Source organism: Eublepharis macularius, chromosome 16, assembly GCF_028583425.1.
Source record: "Eublepharis macularius isolate TG4126 chromosome 16, MPM_Emac_v1.0, whole genome shotgun sequence".
Taxonomy (NCBI): Eukaryota; Metazoa; Chordata; class Lepidosauria; order Squamata; family Eublepharidae; genus Eublepharis; species Eublepharis macularius.
The window spans coordinates 36296257-36316752 of NC_072805.1; the positions used below are offsets into that span (position 1 = coordinate 36296257).

At 44.2% G+C, this 20496-nt stretch overlaps 1 protein-coding gene across 1 annotated transcript in view; it reads right to left on the minus strand.

The window, feature by feature from the left end:
* Positions 1 to 801: 801 nt before the first annotated feature.
* The window catches only part of SHCBP1 (SHC binding and spindle associated 1), a 28191-nt gene continuing 8496 nt past the window's right edge, over positions 802 to 20496 (minus strand). The window contains exons 6-13 of the mRNA XM_055000619.1: positions 19443 to 19676; positions 18340 to 18508; positions 16612 to 16732; positions 11487 to 11618; positions 6820 to 6938; positions 5706 to 5792; positions 3280 to 3412; positions 802 to 1521 (exon numbers count right to left, since the gene is read on the minus strand). Of these exons, the coding sequence (XP_054856594.1) occupies positions 1208 to 1521; positions 3280 to 3412; positions 5706 to 5792; positions 6820 to 6938; positions 11487 to 11618; positions 16612 to 16732; positions 18340 to 18508; positions 19443 to 19676 (1309 nt within the window). The 3' untranslated portion in view covers positions 802 to 1207. The remainder of the gene's footprint in view (positions 1522 to 3279; positions 3413 to 5705; positions 5793 to 6819; positions 6939 to 11486; positions 11619 to 16611; positions 16733 to 18339; positions 18509 to 19442; positions 19677 to 20496) is intronic.

Below are 20496 nucleotides of genomic sequence, written 5' to 3' on the forward strand. Positions count from 1 at the left end.
GTCGTGGTTAAGAGCGGCAGGACTCTGATCTGGAGAGCCAGGTTTGATTCCCCACTCCTCCACTCGAAGCCAGCTGGGTGATCTTGGGCTAGTCACAGCTCTCTGGAGCTCTCTCAGCCCCACTCACCTCCCAGGGTGATTGTTGATGTGGGGATGATAATAACATACTTTGTAAACAGCTCTGAGTGGGCATTAAGTTGTGCTGAAGGGAGGTATATAATAATAATAATAATGACAACAACAACAACAACAACATTCGATTTATATACTGCCCTTCAGGACAACTTAGTGCCCACTCAGAGCAGTTTACAAAGTATGTTATTATTATCCCCACAACAAAACACCCTGTGAGGTGGGTGGGGCTGAGAGAGCTCCAGAGAGCCATGTGGCCAGCCCAAGGTCACCCAGCTGGCTTCAAGTGGAGGAGTGGGGAATCAAACCCGGCTCTCCAGATTAGAGTCCCGCGCTCCTAACCACTACACCAAACTGGCTCTAAAAGGATATAAATCAAGTGTTGTTGTTGCTGTTGCTGCTGCTGCTTCAACCACAGGGGCTGGAAACACTTTAAATATTACCCATCACAACATCCACCAGGAAAACAAGATCAGGAAATCATCTTTTTTAAAACAAAAATTAAGGACTGCAAATTTACTCTTTTAGTCTGAGCAACTTGCTTCAAGATTGCACATCATTTAAATCTATATCCAATGTATATAACAAAGAAAGAAAATATCTGTTTTCCTAAATGTTTTATTTAAACAGTTGAAAGTAGTATAACAACCACTATACAGAAAGCACACACAAACCCTTGAGTTGGGGTTGAGAGATAAAACAGATCAAGATATCATAATTGGCCCACGCTCCCCTTGCATTAATTCCTAGGTCTTTATTGTATTTTAAAAGAGGGGATGATATATTAGAGATAAATACTATAATAAAATAAGTGATGCACCAAACAAAGGAGAAAGAGCTTATCAAAGAATTCCCATGGAATTAAATTTGTTGCTGTTGTTCTAGAGTGATGGGTTCTAAACCCACTGTCAGGAGCACAGGTTTCACCTGTGCAAGGGGTGTGTGGTTAAAAACCAAATGTACGCACTGAAGCAAGAAACGCACAAAATAAACGGATGGGAAGGGTGCTGGGATTGTTTTAAGTACTTTGGAATAAGACAGTCTCTCACAGCTATTTCAAGGCCATTCGCAGAAGTCAATAAAGAAACGTTCCAAAGCTGCCTTTCCCGTTTCGTCTGAAATGGTTGCCCACGATAGACACAAACATTTCCTGAGACATCAAGTCATCATCCGCCTCCGTGATGCCCAGGTTACTCAACCTTTTCTTGCACAACTGCTTCTTTTTCAGAGATGCGGCCGAAAGTTCGTTCGCAATTTCGCAATTGCCCTCTACATGCTTGGAGGTGTCTACTCTTCCGTAGGGATCTAATTCTTCACTTGCCCGTTCATGTAATTCTTCCCCCGCCATGCTGACGGCTTCACCAGAGGACTGGACATCCTTGGTCTTTCCTAAGTTGGAAACAAATAACGTTAAATGCATACGGATCTAAGCTGCCTGGCCCACATTTCATCGATCCAAGACTAGCAACAGCTCTGCCAAGCCCAGATATGTGAAGCAGGACAATTACTTTTTACTAAGGCTGATTAAACACACACAAGAGACAAGTACATTGGTGACAACTAGCCAGAAGGCACAACCATCACTTTCTTTTAGCTCCCATGAAGATAGTTTCAGGTGGGTAACCATGTTGGTCTGCAGTTGAAGAGCAAGATCTGGGCTCAACAGTACCTTAAAAACTAGATTTCCAGGGCAAAGGGAGATTTGACTCTCAAAAGCTTATATCTTGGAAATCTTGTTGATCTTTAGTGGTTCCTGGTCCCAAGGAAGCCCGTCCAGCCATGACGAGATCCAGGGCTTTAATAATAATATAATAACATTCGATTTATATACCGCCCTTCAGGACAACTTAATGCCCACTCAGAGCGGTTTACAAAGGTCCTGGCTCCTACCTGGTGGAACGCTCTGTCTACTGAGACCAGGTCCCGGAGGGATTTATTGTCTTTCCACCGGGCGTGCAAGACAGAGTTGTTCCGCCAGGCTCATGGCTAAGGTTGGGCATCCGCTGGCCGGGGGGGGCGGGGAGGAAATTTAAACACCTCCCCCTGTGAAAAACTGTCCACCACAATATGCATGCAAAATATTATAAGTATTCCTGATGCTGCCGCCACACAATAAAAAATGTCGCTGTTTTAAATGGTGTTTTAATATTTAATACTTATACAGTTGTAATGTTTTAAATTGTTTTTAAATGTTGTTAGCCGCCCTGAGCCCACTTCTGGGGAGGGCGGGATATAAATATGAAATAATAAAATAATAAATAAATTTAAGGTGCTGCTGGACCCAGATCTTGCTCTTCTGGCTACCAGATGCCAAGAGCCAACAAAGGCCCTGCTTCCTTGTTGCATTGTAATGGATGGCCCTTGGCTAAGCCAGTGTGGTGTAATGGTTATTGAACCATGGGACTATAACCGGGGAGGACTATAACCAGGGAGACCCAAGTACTGTCTGTTGATATAGATATGCTCCTTCTGGATAATTTCCATGTTGTTTAATATATCCTGTCAAACCACTTATGTTTTGTTTCAGCAAGGGCCATCTCTGTATTCCTCGATCTGAATTTATGCTTCTGCATATCCTAGTGTATCGTGTTTTTTTTAATGTTCCACATGTTGATCTTATTGACTTACACTGTATAATCCACCTTGAGTCTCAGTGAGAAAGGTGGACTATAAATAATGTAAATAAATCAATTAGTTCATTCACTGGGTGACGGTGGCCCGGGCACTCTTTCTCAGCCCAACCTACCTCACAGGTTTGTGGTGAAGGTAAACTGGGGAAGGAGAACCATGTACACATAGACCCTGAGGTCTTTGAAGAAAGAGTGAGTAAAAGTATGCTGAGATATAAAGACACCTCCGAACTACACGGACCAAATAGCCCACCGAAGCAACCCCCGTGTTGTAAGACAGTCCAGTATGTCTGCCATCGTTATCCTTTGACATAAACGTTCCGTATAGATCAACCGCCCATCACTATCATGACATGGTAGGTCAAACATACAAGACAGGGAACAGATCTCTTCTCTCACACGGGCATATTTCCAAGAGTTTTTAAAAGCAAATTCTAGCCCTATTGCACATACTTCCAGAAGGTTTCAGGTGACATTCTACTCGACTTCCCACAACGCGTATCTTGTTGATTCATACCTTCTGAAGTGCCGTCTGTTGCATCAGACGAGGCCGTAGGTTTCACCAAGACGACTCCATATCCTTCATTATTATGAATTACATTGTTCACTAAGGTGATCTTGGGAATTTCATAATGCTCCTCCAGGAAGTCCTAAAATCCAAGATTAAAAAAAAAAATCAGACAACCACCCCACAAACATGCGAAGCCGCCTATATAGAATGTGGCCATTGGTTCATCTAGCTCAGTATTGTATATTCTGATTGGTTGATTGTATATTCAGGATTGGTTGAAGAAACTTTATTCAGAGATCCATACAGTTCAGGTATGCACTCAAAGGTAGCAGTTGGCAGAAGTGATTATTCAAACATGAGTACTACTAATTATAGGACCGTTCTCCTGCCCTTTCGGCCCATTGACATTCTGGTGCGAAAACCCCCTAAAGTTATATGAGAACAGGTTAGTTTAGTCTAGACAAGGTACACAGTGAAATCATCCCATCCTGTGAGAAGGATACATTCAACACGGACGAAATGCAGCTGCAGCTCATATCCAAGGACGTTCAAAAGTGAAAGCACATATTTTCCCCTAGATAACAAAGAGGCCACTTGCTCTTCTGCAATTAATATTAGCAGTTAAGACACTCTCAGGTGATTCATACAGAATACATAGAATACAACATATAACTGCGACAATCAGTATAAAATGCATAATGCAAAAATGGCATAGATGCTGGCATCCATGACACCCTTCTAGGTCTCAGGTAGAGGAAAGTGTCTCTTACCTGCTACCTCATCCTTTTAACATGAGACGGACATATTTTAAAGTTGGGAATTTCTCTGTGCAAAAATGTGCTTCAACGGTGAGCTACAGCCCCTCCTCCAACCCTGACTCAACATCCCTTTGGTTGTCCTTGTTCCCAGTTTTACATAAAACATCTGCTGGTGATCCCAAGGAGGTTTGCCTTGCCTCAACCAGGGCCAAAAATTTTTCAGCCCTGGCACCAACTTGGTGGAACTCTCTGGGAAAACCTGGACTCAGTTGGATTTGCTATCCTTCTGCCAGGCCTGCAAGACAGAGATGTTCCACCAGGCATATGGTGGCTGAGGCAGGCAGGCCATCAGACCAGCCTCTGGCCATGGGGGGGGGCATGTGTCCCCCTGATAACATCTAGCCCTTTACAAATCAGCATACAAGTCAAGCATACAAGTCCATCAAGGACTTAAACGTCACCATAGTTCAACAGAAACCTTTCAAAACCAAAATCCAAAAGGGAAGCTGTTGAATTGGAATTCATATGTAAATTTGACTCAGTCAGACTTGGCTTGAATAGAGACTATGAATGGTTATCTCATTACCAGAAGTAATTGCCTTTCTGGCATTCTATTCAGATTCAGCTATGGAGGGGAGGGGTCACACCCAGCCTGGATTGAGCACTCCACCTCTCTCATGTCTTTTGCAACTGATTTGCATCTACTCCGCCCTCCCCTCTCCACCTATATATATCTGGCCAGTTTCTTCATACCCTCCATGCATTTGACGAAGAGAACTGTGGTTCTCAAAAGCTGATGCTACAGAAATGCTGATTCTGTGAACCTAGGCAGATCATGAGAGGGAGGACAGGAAGGGTTACATCAGTGCTTAGTTCTCCTGTACCCTTCTTATATGCCCAGGATAATGCCAATCACCACTGGGGCCAGGAAGCAGTTTTCTCCAGGCCAGTTTGGCTAGGGATCCTAGAAGGTGTTTTGCCATCTTGTAGGCAGGGAGCAGGGGTCACTGGGGTGGGGAGATAGTTGTGAATTTCCTGCATTGTGCTGGGGGTTGGACTAGATGACCCTAGAGGTACCTTCCAACCCTATGATTCTATGATACACCTCTAGAGACTGTGGCCATCCTTCCAGGGCAGTACCTAACACATCTCTGGCTTGATTCTCCATGTCAATAGAGGCACCGGCGAGGTCATTTCCTACTGCTTCAGCACACAAGTCATGCATTTCCTGACAACGGACTCAAGTAAAGGGCTGGGGAAATCTCGACTGTTTGGGGATGGAGATGAAAGGATAATCCAAACTCTGCAAGTGTCATGACAATGTTAGTTTGAAGTTGGGCTGTGGATTTTAACCCAGGCAGTATTCGACCCATGAGATCCTGCGCAATAAACCAGGACAGCCTGGTTCAAATCCCTCCTTAACCATGAAGTTCACTGAGTGGCGAGTTGACCGATCCTGTTCACTGCGAGGATAAAAGTCCAGCCCCACCCTTTCCACCACAGACCTTAGAAGACAACCAGAGAGAAATCTAGCAACACAGCTACCTCCCATTTGAGGGAACCAACCAAACACCCCTCCTATTTATTGGGTACCACTTAAAGCTTATCTCTCAATATTCAGTCCAAAGCCCAACGTCTTTATTTGGGATGCTTAGTGTTGCAGCTAGAACTCACTTTTATGAGGATTCCCTCTTTGCAATGGTGTATGCCGTTCACCATCAAAGTACACGTGCTCCCTGGATAAATTTCTACACCAGCACCCTAAAATTAAGAAAGGGAAAGACAGTTGATAATAAGCACTTTCCAACATAGGTCAGGATGGGAAAAGAAAGTATTGGGTCCAATGACCCCCTTCCAAGGAGGAGCCTTCCAAAGATCGGGGAAGGATCCTTCCATCCGAGGTGTCATGTCTGTAGCCCCTACATCCATGTCATTATTCTAGGAGATGCTAATTGCTAATACTGTGTTACTGTGCTTTGATTTCATATTGAAAATGCTATGTGCATCACTTTCATTTCTCCCTCTCCCAGCCTGAAAACACAGCTGGGTAATCTATTTCTTTGAAGCTCGCCAAAATGAATTTACGGTGTCTGAAATGTTACCGTTTCTCTCTGTCTTGTCTAGCTGATGTATAAATTCCAGCAAAAGTTTCCTAGACTTCTTCCCGCTCAAAACTGGTGGGTTAGGGAGGAGGGAAATGTTTGAGTATTTAGACCTGTACTTTCCTCAAGCCTCTATTCCTCTCAGGGAAGCTGTACTGCTTAGAAGCTTTCTCGTTTCTAAGTAAGCTGTGGATCTGTATATGGAAATGGTCTGATTTCTGAATCAAAAGTCATTTAACCAGGAACCTGTGTCTTGATGCAATGGCCCAGAGATCTGTCTGCTGTATCCTGTCATCCATAGCCCGACACGAGGAAGCATTTTCACTTAGCAGAAAGGGGTTGCTGGAAGAACCAGCCCTGGTGAAGGCCACTTCCCATTTGCTTCTTCCCAACTGTTCATAATATGACAACAGAGGGAGAATCAGCTCACTTACAAGTAGCAAAAATGTTTACTGGGCTAACAGAAGTCCTTTGAATCCATGTCCCATTTTGCAACTGGTTACCAAGGACATGGACAGTAAACAAGTTCCCCATGTTGTCCTTTACCCCCTCCTAACAGGAAACATTTTAAAAAACTGTAATAAAGTGCGCACTGGCTTAACATACTCCCTTTTAGATGCAACTCATACACAGTACCAGGACCATCTGTCGAAAAACACCAGGCTATTAGGGATACCAGCGTTTACCTTAGCACCGTATAAATCCGAATTTTTCATTAAAAGCTCAGCCGATGTTCGGACAGCAACTCCCATTGTCTCACACTGCAAGACACAGTTCTCGAGTGTGGTCTTCCCTTGGTGAATACCTGGAAAAGAGTACAACATTCTGGACTGGTTGACACCATTGAGATTCAGATGTCACCACAATAACTCCAGTGAACATCAACAAAGAATTCTTAGATGTTTCAACTACTCACATCTTTCCAAGATCCGGGTCCGATAGCACCTTAAAGACCAACTGGATTTCTGAGGTATGAGCTTCCGAGAGTCAAAGCTCTCTTTGATATAAGGAGTAGAAAAGGGAAGGGGTCTTTATAATCCAGGCAGACACTCGGGCCCGCCAAGATCTTGTATTTTTTCAGTGGGCCTGTAAGACGGAGATGTTCCGCCAGGCATATGGTTGAGGCCAGCACTGGATCCATCTAATTAGCTTCCCTGCCGGTCTCCTGCCAGTGTGTGTGGGGGGGAGCATATGGTCCATCTGCCCCCCATGCTTGAGGAGTTAGAGGTTCACCAACCCACACCTCCACCCTTTTCTTCCCTTGTGTATGGTGGGCAGGGAAAGGGGGAAGGGTGCACCACTTGGAATGTTGAAATCCATGTTGGTACTGAGATATATTTTACTGGTTTTATTTGTTGTAATTTATCTATAATTGTAACCCGCCCTGAGCCTGCTTGCGAGGAGGGAGGGCTAGAAATCCAATCAATCAATCAATCAGATGGTGGGAGGGGAATAAGATCCCTTCTTTTTTCCACTCTTTCTGATGAAGAGAGCTTTGACTCTCGAAAGCTTGTAACCTGGAAATCTAGTTGACCTTTATGGGTGCTTTCGGACCCAGAACTTGCTTTTTGACTGTGGACAAACACAGCTACCCACCTGAAAACATCTTTCCGAGTATTTCAAATATCAAACAAGCATGCATATCACATGATCCTTCAATAATTGATTCAGCTGGGTGGACAAACTGCTTTCCGTTGACAAAAGGGATCATGTTCGATCCGTTCCTGGGTGGTGTGAAAGTTCGGCAGGAGAGAACGAGCCACTGTATGTTCGAGTCACAACTGGATGTTACAGTAAATCAGTAATGAGTATTCTTGTATCAACGAAGCATTGCCAATGGAGAAGTCAATTCAACCCTTTCGGAGAGGACAGTCATATTTGGTGTAGTGGTTAACCGAGTTTGATTCCCCACTCCCCCACTTGAAGCCGGCTGGGTGACCTTGGGTCAGCCACAGGTCTCTCAGAGCCCTCTCAGCCCCTCAGAGGGTGTTTTGTTGTGGGGATAATAATAACATACTTTGTAAACCACTCTGAGTGGGTGTTAAGTCATCCTGAAGGGCGATATATAAATCGAATGTTGTTGCTGTTGCTGCTGCTTCTTACAGGGGGCTGGATCCCAAGGATTCATTCCACTAACAACGGAGCTTCCCGTTGATCAGAAGAGCTTCCCGTTGACCGGAAGAGCTTCTCGTTGACCGGAAGCAGAGGATCTGCTGGGAATCTGACCAAAGGTCACTCTTACCGGGAGTTGCTTACTTTCCGTTTTGCTCCAGAACTTCATGTGCCGCATATCCTTGTACACAAATACAAAGTTGGCACAAGCTTGTGGAGTGAAATACCACCAATCCTTACACTGGGATCTGCAAACAGCTTACAAGAAATATCAGCTGTAGCCCGAATGCTACTTAAACAGGCCTAAATAGGTTACACAACAATACACTCCGTAGCGTTTAAGCATGGATCCTACCAACTTTTCCACCAGTACAGGAGGGGAAAAAACAACGTCATCTTATTCCCCTCCTCCCCGTAGCCCTGCGTGGTTTTTTGTCCATGAAGATCACATGATTCTCCGGCATCGCCTTTCCAGGGTTCTAAAACATCCCTCCTCTCTCTTGCATCAGCAGAAAACCTGGTAGGGTCAAACTCTTCGCTCCTTAAAAGCAATTTCTTTGCTAGAAACTTTTATAGACGTTTCTTACTCCCAATGGCCAATGACCGTTTTGATAAAAGGGGGAAAGTTCTCAGCTCAGGACAGCCGCAAAGGGCACCATTTGATATAACAGGCTTTCCAGCATTGTCACCAAGTTCAGACCTCCTTCGGCGCGAAGACGTGACTTGGCGGTTCATCATCTGCACAAGCCATCTCCATGGAGGACAAAAGGAAGCAGGGCATTTTCAGTGGTGCCCCCCCTTGTGTTCGCCTTGCCTTCATTTCAGCACCAAGAAGTCTCTCTCAATCCATGGACCGTAAAAATAAGTTTGGCTGGAGATTTGCAAAGTAGCTCCATTTGCTTGTGGAGGCTTTGATGCTCGAAACAAATCCATTCTTTATGGCTGATACTCATTTATTTTGATGGCATTTTATTATGCTGCACATCACTAGTGGAGCAGTGCAGAAAATGAGACTGATAGGTTTCATGAATAAATCAAAACCCAAAAGTGAAAAGAAAACTGATTTAACAGCATCTGTGTTTTATGATGAATCCAAGTTCACTCGGTATGTAACTATGGGGCATAATTCTCAAATCTGTGACTGGCGACCAGTTTTTTTAACTTTGCACAAAGTCGGAGGGACTGACAGCACTGGTCCTGCTTACCCACTCTGTTCCCCGAAAGGCAAAGGGCTCTTCCATAATGTGAACAGCAAAAGAGGCCTTGGCCAAACCTTTGCTTTAAGCATTTCAGCTGCATGCTCCCATGTCGCTTGGCTCATGCATGGCAACAGTGTAAGGAGAAGGCGCTGGCCGCTTCTGCCACAGAAGATGGGGTGAAAGTGCCCTTTGCCTGTTAAGGAGCCCTTGGGAGAAAATGCCTGAAGGACACAATGGTGCGCATGGCAGGGAAAGTCCTTGGGGTAATAGAATAATGCTGGGGATTAAATGAGAAGCCTTCACAGCTGTTTTGTTTATTACTGTTTGGTTTCTTAATGTTTGGCTAATTGAGGTTTGTATTGCAATAGAGTGTTTGTTTGTTAGCCACCTTGGGTGTTGCCTGAACAAAAAGGTAAGATATAAATAAATAAAAATAAAAATAAATAATGGGCCAGATTCCCACCCCACTCCAAACCTCCAATTGTTCCTTCCTTTCTTCTGGAAAGGAAATTTAGAAAAAATAACGAAGTTACTCCTTTAAAAGAATCATTTTAAGAGACCTGCAATTAAAGTAACTTCTCTCTGACAATGGCCCAAGACCCTCGATTTAAAAAAAAATGGTGCGTGAATATATTTTCACATACAAGGTGCTGAAATAGTCCTGCTAACCCATCTAATGTTTGTTATTCAAATCCACCTCTCAACGGTGAAGTGTTAATTATCACCTGCTCCAGAAGAAAAAAGGGCACAGCTGAGAAGAATGTTGTCAAATTCAAGGAAAGGAAGGAGGGAGAAGAGGAGGAGGACGGTCCTCCATTAGGCAAGAGAACAAACTTTTGAGACCGAATCCCAGAAAAGTATGTGCTCGGCCACCTTGGGAGCCCAGAAAACTGGGCAAGTAGCAGCAGTAACTCTTAGGACCAAAAACTGTGTGTGCTTCTGAACGTGTGGAGGCCCCACAGAATCTATCCAGGGGTCTGTGGTGGCTTTCGGCAGCCCTGTAGGGTCACACCATGTGAGCCTCTCTTTGCTGAGAAACAATAGCCTCATCTTTCTAGAAAGTAAGTTTTAAGTATAGCCATTGCAGCCTCGTCATAAGGGCCATAAGGGTCATAATTTCTCTTATAATTTCCCACCACGTCACTGGGAGTAATGTGAACATCATGGCGGACGTGCAGAAGTTAATAACTGCTTGCCCAAATATGGGCCATCAGCCATGTGTTGTGGTCCGTTGTATGTTGGGCATCCCCGCACCCCAGTTCTGCAATCCTGGCAGACTGCAAGGACAGGACTTTGGTTGACCGCCAATGGGTCACCATACTTGGCAGGGGGCAGCCCTGTCCCAAGGCAAACTGACCATTCCAGGAAGCATATTTTTAGCACAGTTTCAGGTGGGTAGCCATGTTGGTCTGTAGTAGAACAGCAAGATTCAGGTCCAGTAGCACCTTAAAGACCAACCAGATTTCCAGAGTATGGAGCTTTCATGAGTCAGAACTCCCTTAGTCACAGCATAGTTACTGGTGACAGCTCTAAGCTGTCTAAGTGTCAATGTGATCTCCTGAGCAAGCCATGCTGAAACAAACATTCAAGTAATAACAACAACAACAACAACAACAATAATAATAGAAACAACAACAACAACAACAACAACAACATTTATATACTGCCCTTCAGGACAACTTAACGCCACACTGAGAGCAGTTTACAAAGTGTGTCGTTATTATCCTCACAACAAAACACCCTGTGAGGTGAGTGGGGCTGAGAGAGCTCTGAGAGAGCTGTGACTGACCCAAGGTCATCCAGCTGGCTTCAAACAGAGGAGTGGGGAATCAAACCCAGCTCTCCAGATTAGAGTCCCACGCTCTTAACCACTACACCTAACTGGCTCTCAAGTAGGACTGGTACGGGAGATCCTCCCCAATAGATAGTGTCCCTTACTGGAAATCCTGCTTGGCTTCTTCACCTTGGGTTCCCACAAGCCATCTCATGTAATTGGGTGCCATTTGACTCAGTAATTCAGAAGTTCAGCTTCAAGTACTTACTTAAGATGCCTTCTACCGCATCATGCTGGATGAGCTTCAAGCTGGAGATCTTCACGTCGGCTCCCGTGCATTCGACAAAAGCGTCTCCTTTCCCTCGCTTTTCTATCACCACATCATCTGGGAGGCCATAACCTTTAAAAGAAGTTTAAGGGGAAAAAAACTAATTTGGGTGGGTTGCTACAGCTTGGGAGTTAAGACAGCCCCCTGCCCGAGCTCTGTTAATTTAATATCACCCTATCCGGTGGCCTCCAGAATTCTTAGCTAAGCCTGGCTCTAGGGCAGCTACTGATTATTCCCTGTTATCAGGAGTCATTAATCTCTCAGCTGTGCCAGAGAAAACACCTTTGCCAAGGATGGTACCACTGTCTGAATTTAGAGGCAATTAACCCCAACAAATGTTTTATTCTTTTCCTGTTGCTGTTCTTGGCAAATACATTTTCCCTGAAAAATGGTTCTGAAGCCCCAAATGCATCGGGGACATTGAACATTTGTTTCCTAAATCTTCCACGCGTCTTCTAAAATTCTCCAAGTAACAATAATGCTGGGCTTATCTAATTTATGTCATCATTATAAGGGTTTCAGAAATAAGGCGCGTAAAGGAATTTGGACACTCAATAAATGCATTTTCCAAATGTTCTAAGCTCTTGACATAAACTACCTCAGCAATCTTCTAACAACCCATGTTTAGGATTCCAAGATCCAATTCGGATTGCCATATTTTTAATAATAATATTAATAATAACAACAACAACAACATTCAATTTATATACCGCTCTCCAGGACAACTTAATGCCACACTCAGAGTGGTTTACAAAGTGTGCTATTATTATCCTCACGTGAATCACCCTGTGAGGTGGGTGGGGCTGAGAGAGCTCTGAGAGAGCTGGGACTAACCCAAGGTCACCCAGCTGGCTTCAAGCAGAGGAGTGGGGAATCAAACCTGGCTCTCCAGATTACAGTCCTGCTATTCTTAACCACTACACTAAACTGACCACAATATATCATCCCACATACGTACGGAGCAGCTTATGATAAGCTCTTCTTCCCAGTTCTAATCTCCCCTTTAAAACCACCCCATGTTTAAGTTAATCACATACCAACTTATATTTCACCGTGCCAAGAATGTCACTTCACTGTGGCCGAGTCACCAGTCACGGTCCATCTTTCTTGCCAATTGCTGCATTAAACGTTCTTTAAAAGGTAAATAGCTGTTCTCGTTTCTGTGGCATTTGGCTCAATCTCCCCCCCCATATCCATTTTAACAACCCCAAAAGTGCTACCATACTAACTAAGCTATCCCGCAATTGTTTACATCAAACCACTTAGAGAAATTTACAAGGGTGTAAAGCCTTTATGGCTTGTCTCAGGGAAGGTGATAATGCAGATACCGTCAAGACAAACAAGAGCTGAGCTTTTCTGGCGTAACAATGAGCACCCATCAATCTTGGCCAGAGAGAGGGATCCAGTGAGAAACTTCTCCTGAAAAATTAGTTAAGAGGAAAGCATTCCTAAAAACAAGACCAGTTTTGCACGACAAATACACATACAGGGTCACTGCACATAGAAAGGAGGGAGCAGAATTCAGAGCACTGGACCAACCTACCCCACTCTACACACATTTGTCCGTCAGGCAGAGCCTATGCGCAGTTGGAAGCACTGCTTTTCTATGGCTGCATCATCACATTGCTGGACATTGTGCCACCCATTGCACTTCAGCGATTACCTGCAATTGGGTTTTTCTGTGTAGACACCTGGTTTCCTCTGTCCTATTTTATCTTCACAACAACCCTGTAAGGCAAGGCAAAGAGAAAGTGCGACTGGCCCGTGGTCAGCCAGCAAGCTTTACACAATCGAGTGAGCATTTGAACTTGGATCTCCCAAATCAGTCCGGCACTCTAACCACTATACCACAACGGCAGCCAGAACTGAACACAAAGTTGATATCCTTCCTCTGCCACTGGTATTCAGAGGTACTCTGCCTCCAAACATGGAGGTTCCACTAATCGCCACTGACACATTCATAGTGGGGTACATCTCGTATCATAAGCTACTTTGCTAATTTAAAGCAAAGAACAGGATAGAAGCTTTTAAACAAACTTTAAAAAACTAAACTAGCACCCATCACCACATCTGGTGGCAGCAAGATCTGTAAATTAATTTAATTGCACATTATATTAGGAACAGAACTTTTCTTTTTGCGTAAGCTTATGCCACAACACATCTATCAGCCACGTGACAACTCCTCCCTGCAGCCAAGCTGCGCAGCTGCAGGTGGCCTAGTTAACAACCCGGATCAAGCTTGTCAATATGACATTTCGCTCCTCGACAAGGAGTCCCTCCGTCCTAATCATTCTCTTCATACACCCCCTCCTGTATCATTAACACTCTTCCAGCATCGTTAATACCCTGCATCGTTAAAATGTCACCCAATGCTTTTTATTATTGGCTTCATCTTTCACTACTTTCTAAAGAAAAGAAACGTCTTTCAAAACGACAAGCGATAACACTTCCCAGCACTTGTTCAAACACCGAGCTGACTCTGAATGGACGAGATGCACTTTTTTTGTTCCTTAAAAAGCATGCGGCTCTGTCTCGTCTAGCCCCCTTTCATTTGCTTGCGAACGGCCGCCTGACCTCCACGAGGGGATGCGATTTGTCATAAATACCACCCCGAGTTCCCAAACCATCTCATTCTCGACTCCGACAGATAAAGAACTTGATTGAGACCTCTGTCTCCTGCACACCGGTGCGCATTATCTCTAGAAATCGAATGTTCAAGAAGGGAAGGCGAGAAGAACTCCCTCCCCTCCAAAACCCTACACACATATACACACACAGAAGAAAAGAGAGGAGGAAGCGGAAATCGAACTGAAACAGCAGGAAATTAAACCCTCTGCTTTCTCACCATTAAGGAGTTTCGAAGAGATAGAGATCGAGGTTACTGCACTTGCCGGCTCCGAACATCTATGCCCGCCCTGCTGTGACACACAACCTGTTATATTAACAGGTGTAAACGAAGACCTGAAGTTTTGAGTAAAAACTCCACAGGCATCGTACGGCCTGCATGGTCCACTGTAATACACTGCAAAAACCTTGCTAAAGGCAAGTGGGCCTGAGTCTTGCTGGGGCTCGGATGGAAGACCTCGTGGGTCCCCTACTTACACCAGCTTTGGAACCAGCAACGCACAAGCAGGAAATAAATGGACTTAGCACAGTTCTGCTTGCACAAGATCTTGTGCAACACCTGGCACTTTCTTCCTTGCACATCTGGTTGCACAATACCTCGTGTAAGCAGAAACGCAAGCGGGGATACTACATGTCTGACTTAGCACAAGCAGGTACCGTGGTCTTTTTCTTGTGCTTCTGCTTGCACAAGAGCTCTAGCGGAAAGTTTGCGCAGGATCCAACCCTTCACACTGGTGGAAAACATACATATATAAATAAATAAACAAGCATTTCCAGGAGAGCACCACATTGCTGGTCATTAAAAGGTTTGCGGCAGCTTTTGAGAAATGGCAACAGCATCTTGTTGTGCAGTTAATGGATAATTTCAGGAGTGTCACCATGTTATTGGGCATGGCAAAGGCTAACAGAACTAATTCCAGCTATGGATAACTAACAGGTACGCTCCGATGAATCCAACTCATGGAAGCTTATGCCGGAATAAATTTTGTTATTGAAAATATTTGTCATCTTGCCTTATCTCCTTAGACTCAAGAGAGCTAACAAAGCAACAGCATAAGAAGAATATAAAAGTCCATAAACAAACACAACACACAAGTCCTTAAGGTGCCGCTGGACTCCTGTTTAATTTCGCTATGTAAAGAAATGGGCTGCGGAGATAAGTTTCATACCCTTTAGCCGCTGCCTAAGAAATATTAGTACATTTGTAATTTCATTGTCTGCCTCCCTCTAAAAGTTTATTCTTAAGGGGCTAATTTTCACCTCCTTCTGTCCCATCTCCCTTCTGTGCAGATTGTGCATAAATACATGGTGTTTTCTTATACAGAGTCCAGCAAAGTCAATATTGTCTATTCTAAATGGCAGCTGTTCTCCCAGATCTCAGACTCTGGTATTATTTTTGAATTGTAAACCCACCTTGAGAACAAAGGCAAGAAGGCAGCATACAAACGTAAATGCCAACGGTACATTCCTGAAAGTAGGGCAGTTCTGTTACAGAAGCTTTAAAATTTAAGAATTCAAGCCGTAAGACATTGATCTCAATGGAGAGAGAGTGGGGCTGATGAACAGAATTGCGGAACTTTGAGTGATTCCACACACGTTGGATAATGCACTTCCAATCCTCTTTATAGATCATTCGGAATGGATTTTTTCGTGTGCAGAACAAAAAATCCACCTCAAACGATTGATAAAGTGCATTGAAAGTGCATTATCCAACGTGTGCGGAATCATTCTTTACCAAAAAAAAACCTCCAAAAGAAACCCTTTTGGTTCCTGTAGTTGAAGACACCAATTCAGAAGCCGGCCTGTAATAGTGCCACAATTTAGCAGCCTTTCCCTGGGATTAATTCCTGCCTGGATTAATGATATTCCCAAACTCACCTCTCTGTTTTATTACCACTGGCAACATTAAACAGGAGGGGAGGAAAATTAACTAGCCCTTTCTGATCGGAAACGTTCCTGCTCTCCTGGCTTTCCGCAAACCGGGCAAAACTGAATTATTCAAAAGAGCTTTTTGACTCCGATAGGAGGGCTGTAATATAAGGAAGCTGACTCAAAGAGACGCATAAATAAAGAGAGAGGGAGCGACTATAGACTTCTACTATTGCTGTAAGTATGATAGACTGCAGACTTTACTCCTATCGCTGTAAATATTGAGGCACCATAGACTTTACTACTGTTGCTATAAGTGCAACCCTACTGGGTAGATTCTACGTTGTTTAATATGTCAGTTTTAGAATTACTTATGCTCTGTTGCAGCATTTCTTCAACTCTGTATTGGATTTCTGCTGGCTGTTGCAAATTTGCATGTATATATCCTATTACGCATGTATTGAAATGTCTTTGAAACTGACTATACTGACCCACACTGCGTCATCCATCTTGAGTTTCAGTGAGAAAGGTGGACTATAAATAACGTAAATCAACCCAAAAAGGCTCTTACCTTCCAGTTCAATGGAGTCTGCAATGTACAGTGTTCCCTCGACTAAATAATGACCAGGGCAAACGATAATCCTGTCCCCTTCGTAGCAAGCATTCATGGCAGACAGCGGATCACTGTGGAACTGGGGAGAGAACAGATACCGAAGAAATCAGGTGCAGAATGGGGGAAGAAGATGAATGGAGAGGGGCCGTGGCTCAGTGGCAGGGCACCTGGCGTTGCATACCAAAGGTCTCAGGTTCAATCCTTGGCAACTCCAGCTAAGAGAATCCTGCAGATGGCGATGAGAAAGAACTGAGACCTTAGGCAGTGGCTGCCAGTCAAAGTAGACTATATTGACAGTGACCGATTGATCGTCTCACCCAGTAGAGGTAGCTTCATGTGTTCAAGGTGTTTTTCAGATTACATTAAAATATTTAAAAATGAACACATGAAATGGTATAGACTTCAGCACTATGTTGCCTAATGTCCAATCTGTTTCTTTAAGTAGCGGCTCCTACGTACTACCTGTTGCTTTAAGTATGACCCTCCAGGATAGTTCTATGTTGTCTAATGTCAGATTCACAATTGCTTGTGCTCCCTTTCAGCATTTCTTCAACTCTGTATTGGATTTTTGCTAATGTTATGTCTTTGTAAACTTGTATTTATTTACCCCATGGCATCGTTTATTGCAATGTCCTTGACAGGGACTGTACTAAGCTCACACTATGTGACAGTTTGGTTTAGTGGCTAAGAGCAGCAGGACTCTAATCTGGAGAGCCAGGTTTGATTCTCCACTCCTCCTCTTGAAACCAGCTGGGTGACCTTGGGTCAGTCACAGCTCTCTCAGAGCTCTTTCAGCCCCACCCACCTCACAGGGTGATTGTCATGGGGATAATAAAACACTTTGTAAACCGCTCTGAGGCATTAAGTTGTCTTGAAGGGCGATATATAAATCAAATGTTATTATTGTTGTATGTTATCTGCCTTGAGTCTCAGTGAGAGAGGCAGACTATAAATGACATCAATGAAATATATTGTCAGATCATTAGACCATCCTACCAAGTTATTATCTAGTCCAGCCGGGGCCAGGCAGAGAGTATACTCAACAGGTGCTGTTGAGTATACTCTGTTGGGAATCAAACCCTGTTCTCCAGATTAGAGTCCCACGCTCTTAACCACTACACCAAACTGGCTATGGACCAGGCATCTATATATTACATTTCCATCTTGCCCTTCTTCAAAAGGAGCTCAAGGCAAGGGTACACAATTCTCCCCTCCTTCCCTTTATCCTCACAACCATCCAGTGTGATAAAGTTAGGTGGAGAAAGAGAGAGGGACTGGCCCAGAATGAATCAATCAGGATTTGTATCTGTATCTCCCTAGTCCAGTATTCTAACTGCTATGCTATATGGGCTCAGGAATCTGCCAGAGAACTGAAACTGGGACCTCTAGGAAGCTACAGCTGCCTTCCCTTGTAGTTTTCCAAACAGGCAACAGCAATGTTTCACAACAGGTACAGCTGTGGACGCAGTACTTCAACATGATTATGCTTCTTGTGGGCCATCCCCACAGAGCCTTGCCATTTCTGATTATTGCACAAAGCCTTGCTGCATGTTAGCCAGTGTCCATTCCTGTTTTACTTGCCCAAATGGCAAGAGTGTGTGGGAGGGGAAAGTTTTTCTAGCCGGAAGACCATTGGGCAGAAGATGGCCACTGTGAAATGAAATGTTTTGCTTTCCGTTAGTATACCTGTATTTCTATTTCTTCGTTACAAGACGCTGGAGAAAGCTTGTCCCTGAGCAGACACGCCAAGAGGCTGGACATCATGGTAGCAGATACGACATGGGTGATCGTGGTGCCGGATGGCCGGATTCCCTTGGCTTGAAGACCAGAGTGCTTTTGATATCCAAACACGTACCTTCAGCAAGATCAACACAACCCATCAATTTCAATCTGCCTTCACAAAGCACAATTCCTTCAATGGTGCCACTTACAGCTTGCTCAAAGCCAACCAGGGTTACCCCCAACATTGACCTTAAGTCAGGGCCTTTCACATCCAAGGGTGTCCCTTTCTCACTCAACCTCACTATTTTATTTTTGCCATTTTTTTTAAAATCGGCCTCTCCTCTCCCTAGTAAAAGAATTGAGGTGGAGGGTCAGCTTAGCCTAGCGGTTACTTCGCTCCTTCTTGCAGAATTGAGGTGGATAACAACCTTCTTACATCGTCATTCTTATTTCTTAAAACATTTTTCATCTCACTCTCCCACCCTGGATAGGACCCCCCCCAAGGCAATGCACCGCAAAAAAAAGTGAATTAAAACCAGCATAAAAGTGCTACAATAAAAACAATCAGCATAAAAGCCAGTCAGAGATAATAGTCCGCAACCAAACATTAAGAACTCCAGATGTCTGGAGGATTTTCACCAGCTGGTTAACGTCTGGCAATGAGGGGGCGTTAATCAGGCAGGCATTCTCCAACGACAAGGTCACACTGCACAGGAAATCTACTTTTTATGGCTGCCCAATGAACCTTTGAAAGTCAATAGAGAACCTTTACAGGTGGCTTTTGGGTCCAGGTAAGACTACAGAAAAGAAGGCCATCCCTTCTAGCCCGAGCCTGTTTAAGGGCCAAGCTACACATGACGAATGACACTTGAACGGCAAGTGGATTGAGTGGAGGGCAAGTGAACAGGGAGAAATACACTTGCCATTCAAGTGTCATTTGTCATGTGTAGCTTGGCCCTGAGTCTTCAAAAGGTCAAACGAACAGCACTTTGAAGCGGGCACAGAAGCGAACTGGGCAGACAGCATCGTTGGTCTAAAACAGAAGAGACGTTCTTTCAGAACTTTACCTCAAGAGAGGATTTTCAATTATCTTCAGCTTTTGTTTCAAGTGTTCTATCCTGTCGTAGAGCTTCACCCCTTCCACCACAGAGACATTTTCTGCTTCACAGTCGGAGTCGCTGCCGGAGATGCTGTTCCGGACGTCTAGGAACATGCGATAAAGCTCCTCACACTGGGACAGGAGGCTGTGGTAGTCTGCAACGAGCGCCGAAGGGACACGGTCTTCCAAGATGTCGTAGTACCTAAAATTCAGAGTCGCAAAGCTGTTGGCTGAGCAGTTCCCGTCTCCAAAGAGGTCTGAACTCTATTTCACGGCATCCTGAATTAAGAACATTTGCACCGTTTGTTCAATGGCTATCAGTGGCTTCTGAATTCTGCAAGACGAAAATATTTTGGCATATTGTACCGCTACAACAGAGATCAGCACAGTAGTAGCAAGTGCCAGGAGAGGGAAGCATCATCAACGGCCAAAAGTTCATGGTTATTTATAGACAGAATGGCTAGGTATTATGCCCAAGGGAAGTTGGGGAAGCTACAAAATGACCTCAGTGAACCGTGCCATATTCCATTTCTGAAAGCCACTGTGATATAGTAGTTAGAGGCTCAGGAATAGTCTGGGAGATCTGGGTTTGAAAGCCCACCCAACCTAAGGTGATTTTAAGCCTCTCTCTCTCACACACACACTCACACACACACACACACACAGTCTGCTTGATCTGCTCACAGGACTATTGCGAAAATAAAATAGGGGAAGGAAGAATCAAGTATACTGCACTGAACTTCATGGTGAAAGGATGGAATAAAAACACGACACAGACAGATAGCTCTTGGACCAAGAACAAGAGGCTGCAAGCATCTAAATGTATTCTAGGGAAGCATGAATTCCTTGAATTAAAAATACGCCTCAAAAAACTGCAACAACCAGTTCTGCAGTGCCATCTAGCGGTCAACTGAGGCCATGCCTCAAACAGAATTAACAGTATCCCAACGCCATCTATGAAGTGTCCACAGCCAAAGAACAGGAAAAAATTAAATCTGTCATTTTAATACAGAGGGCCAGCA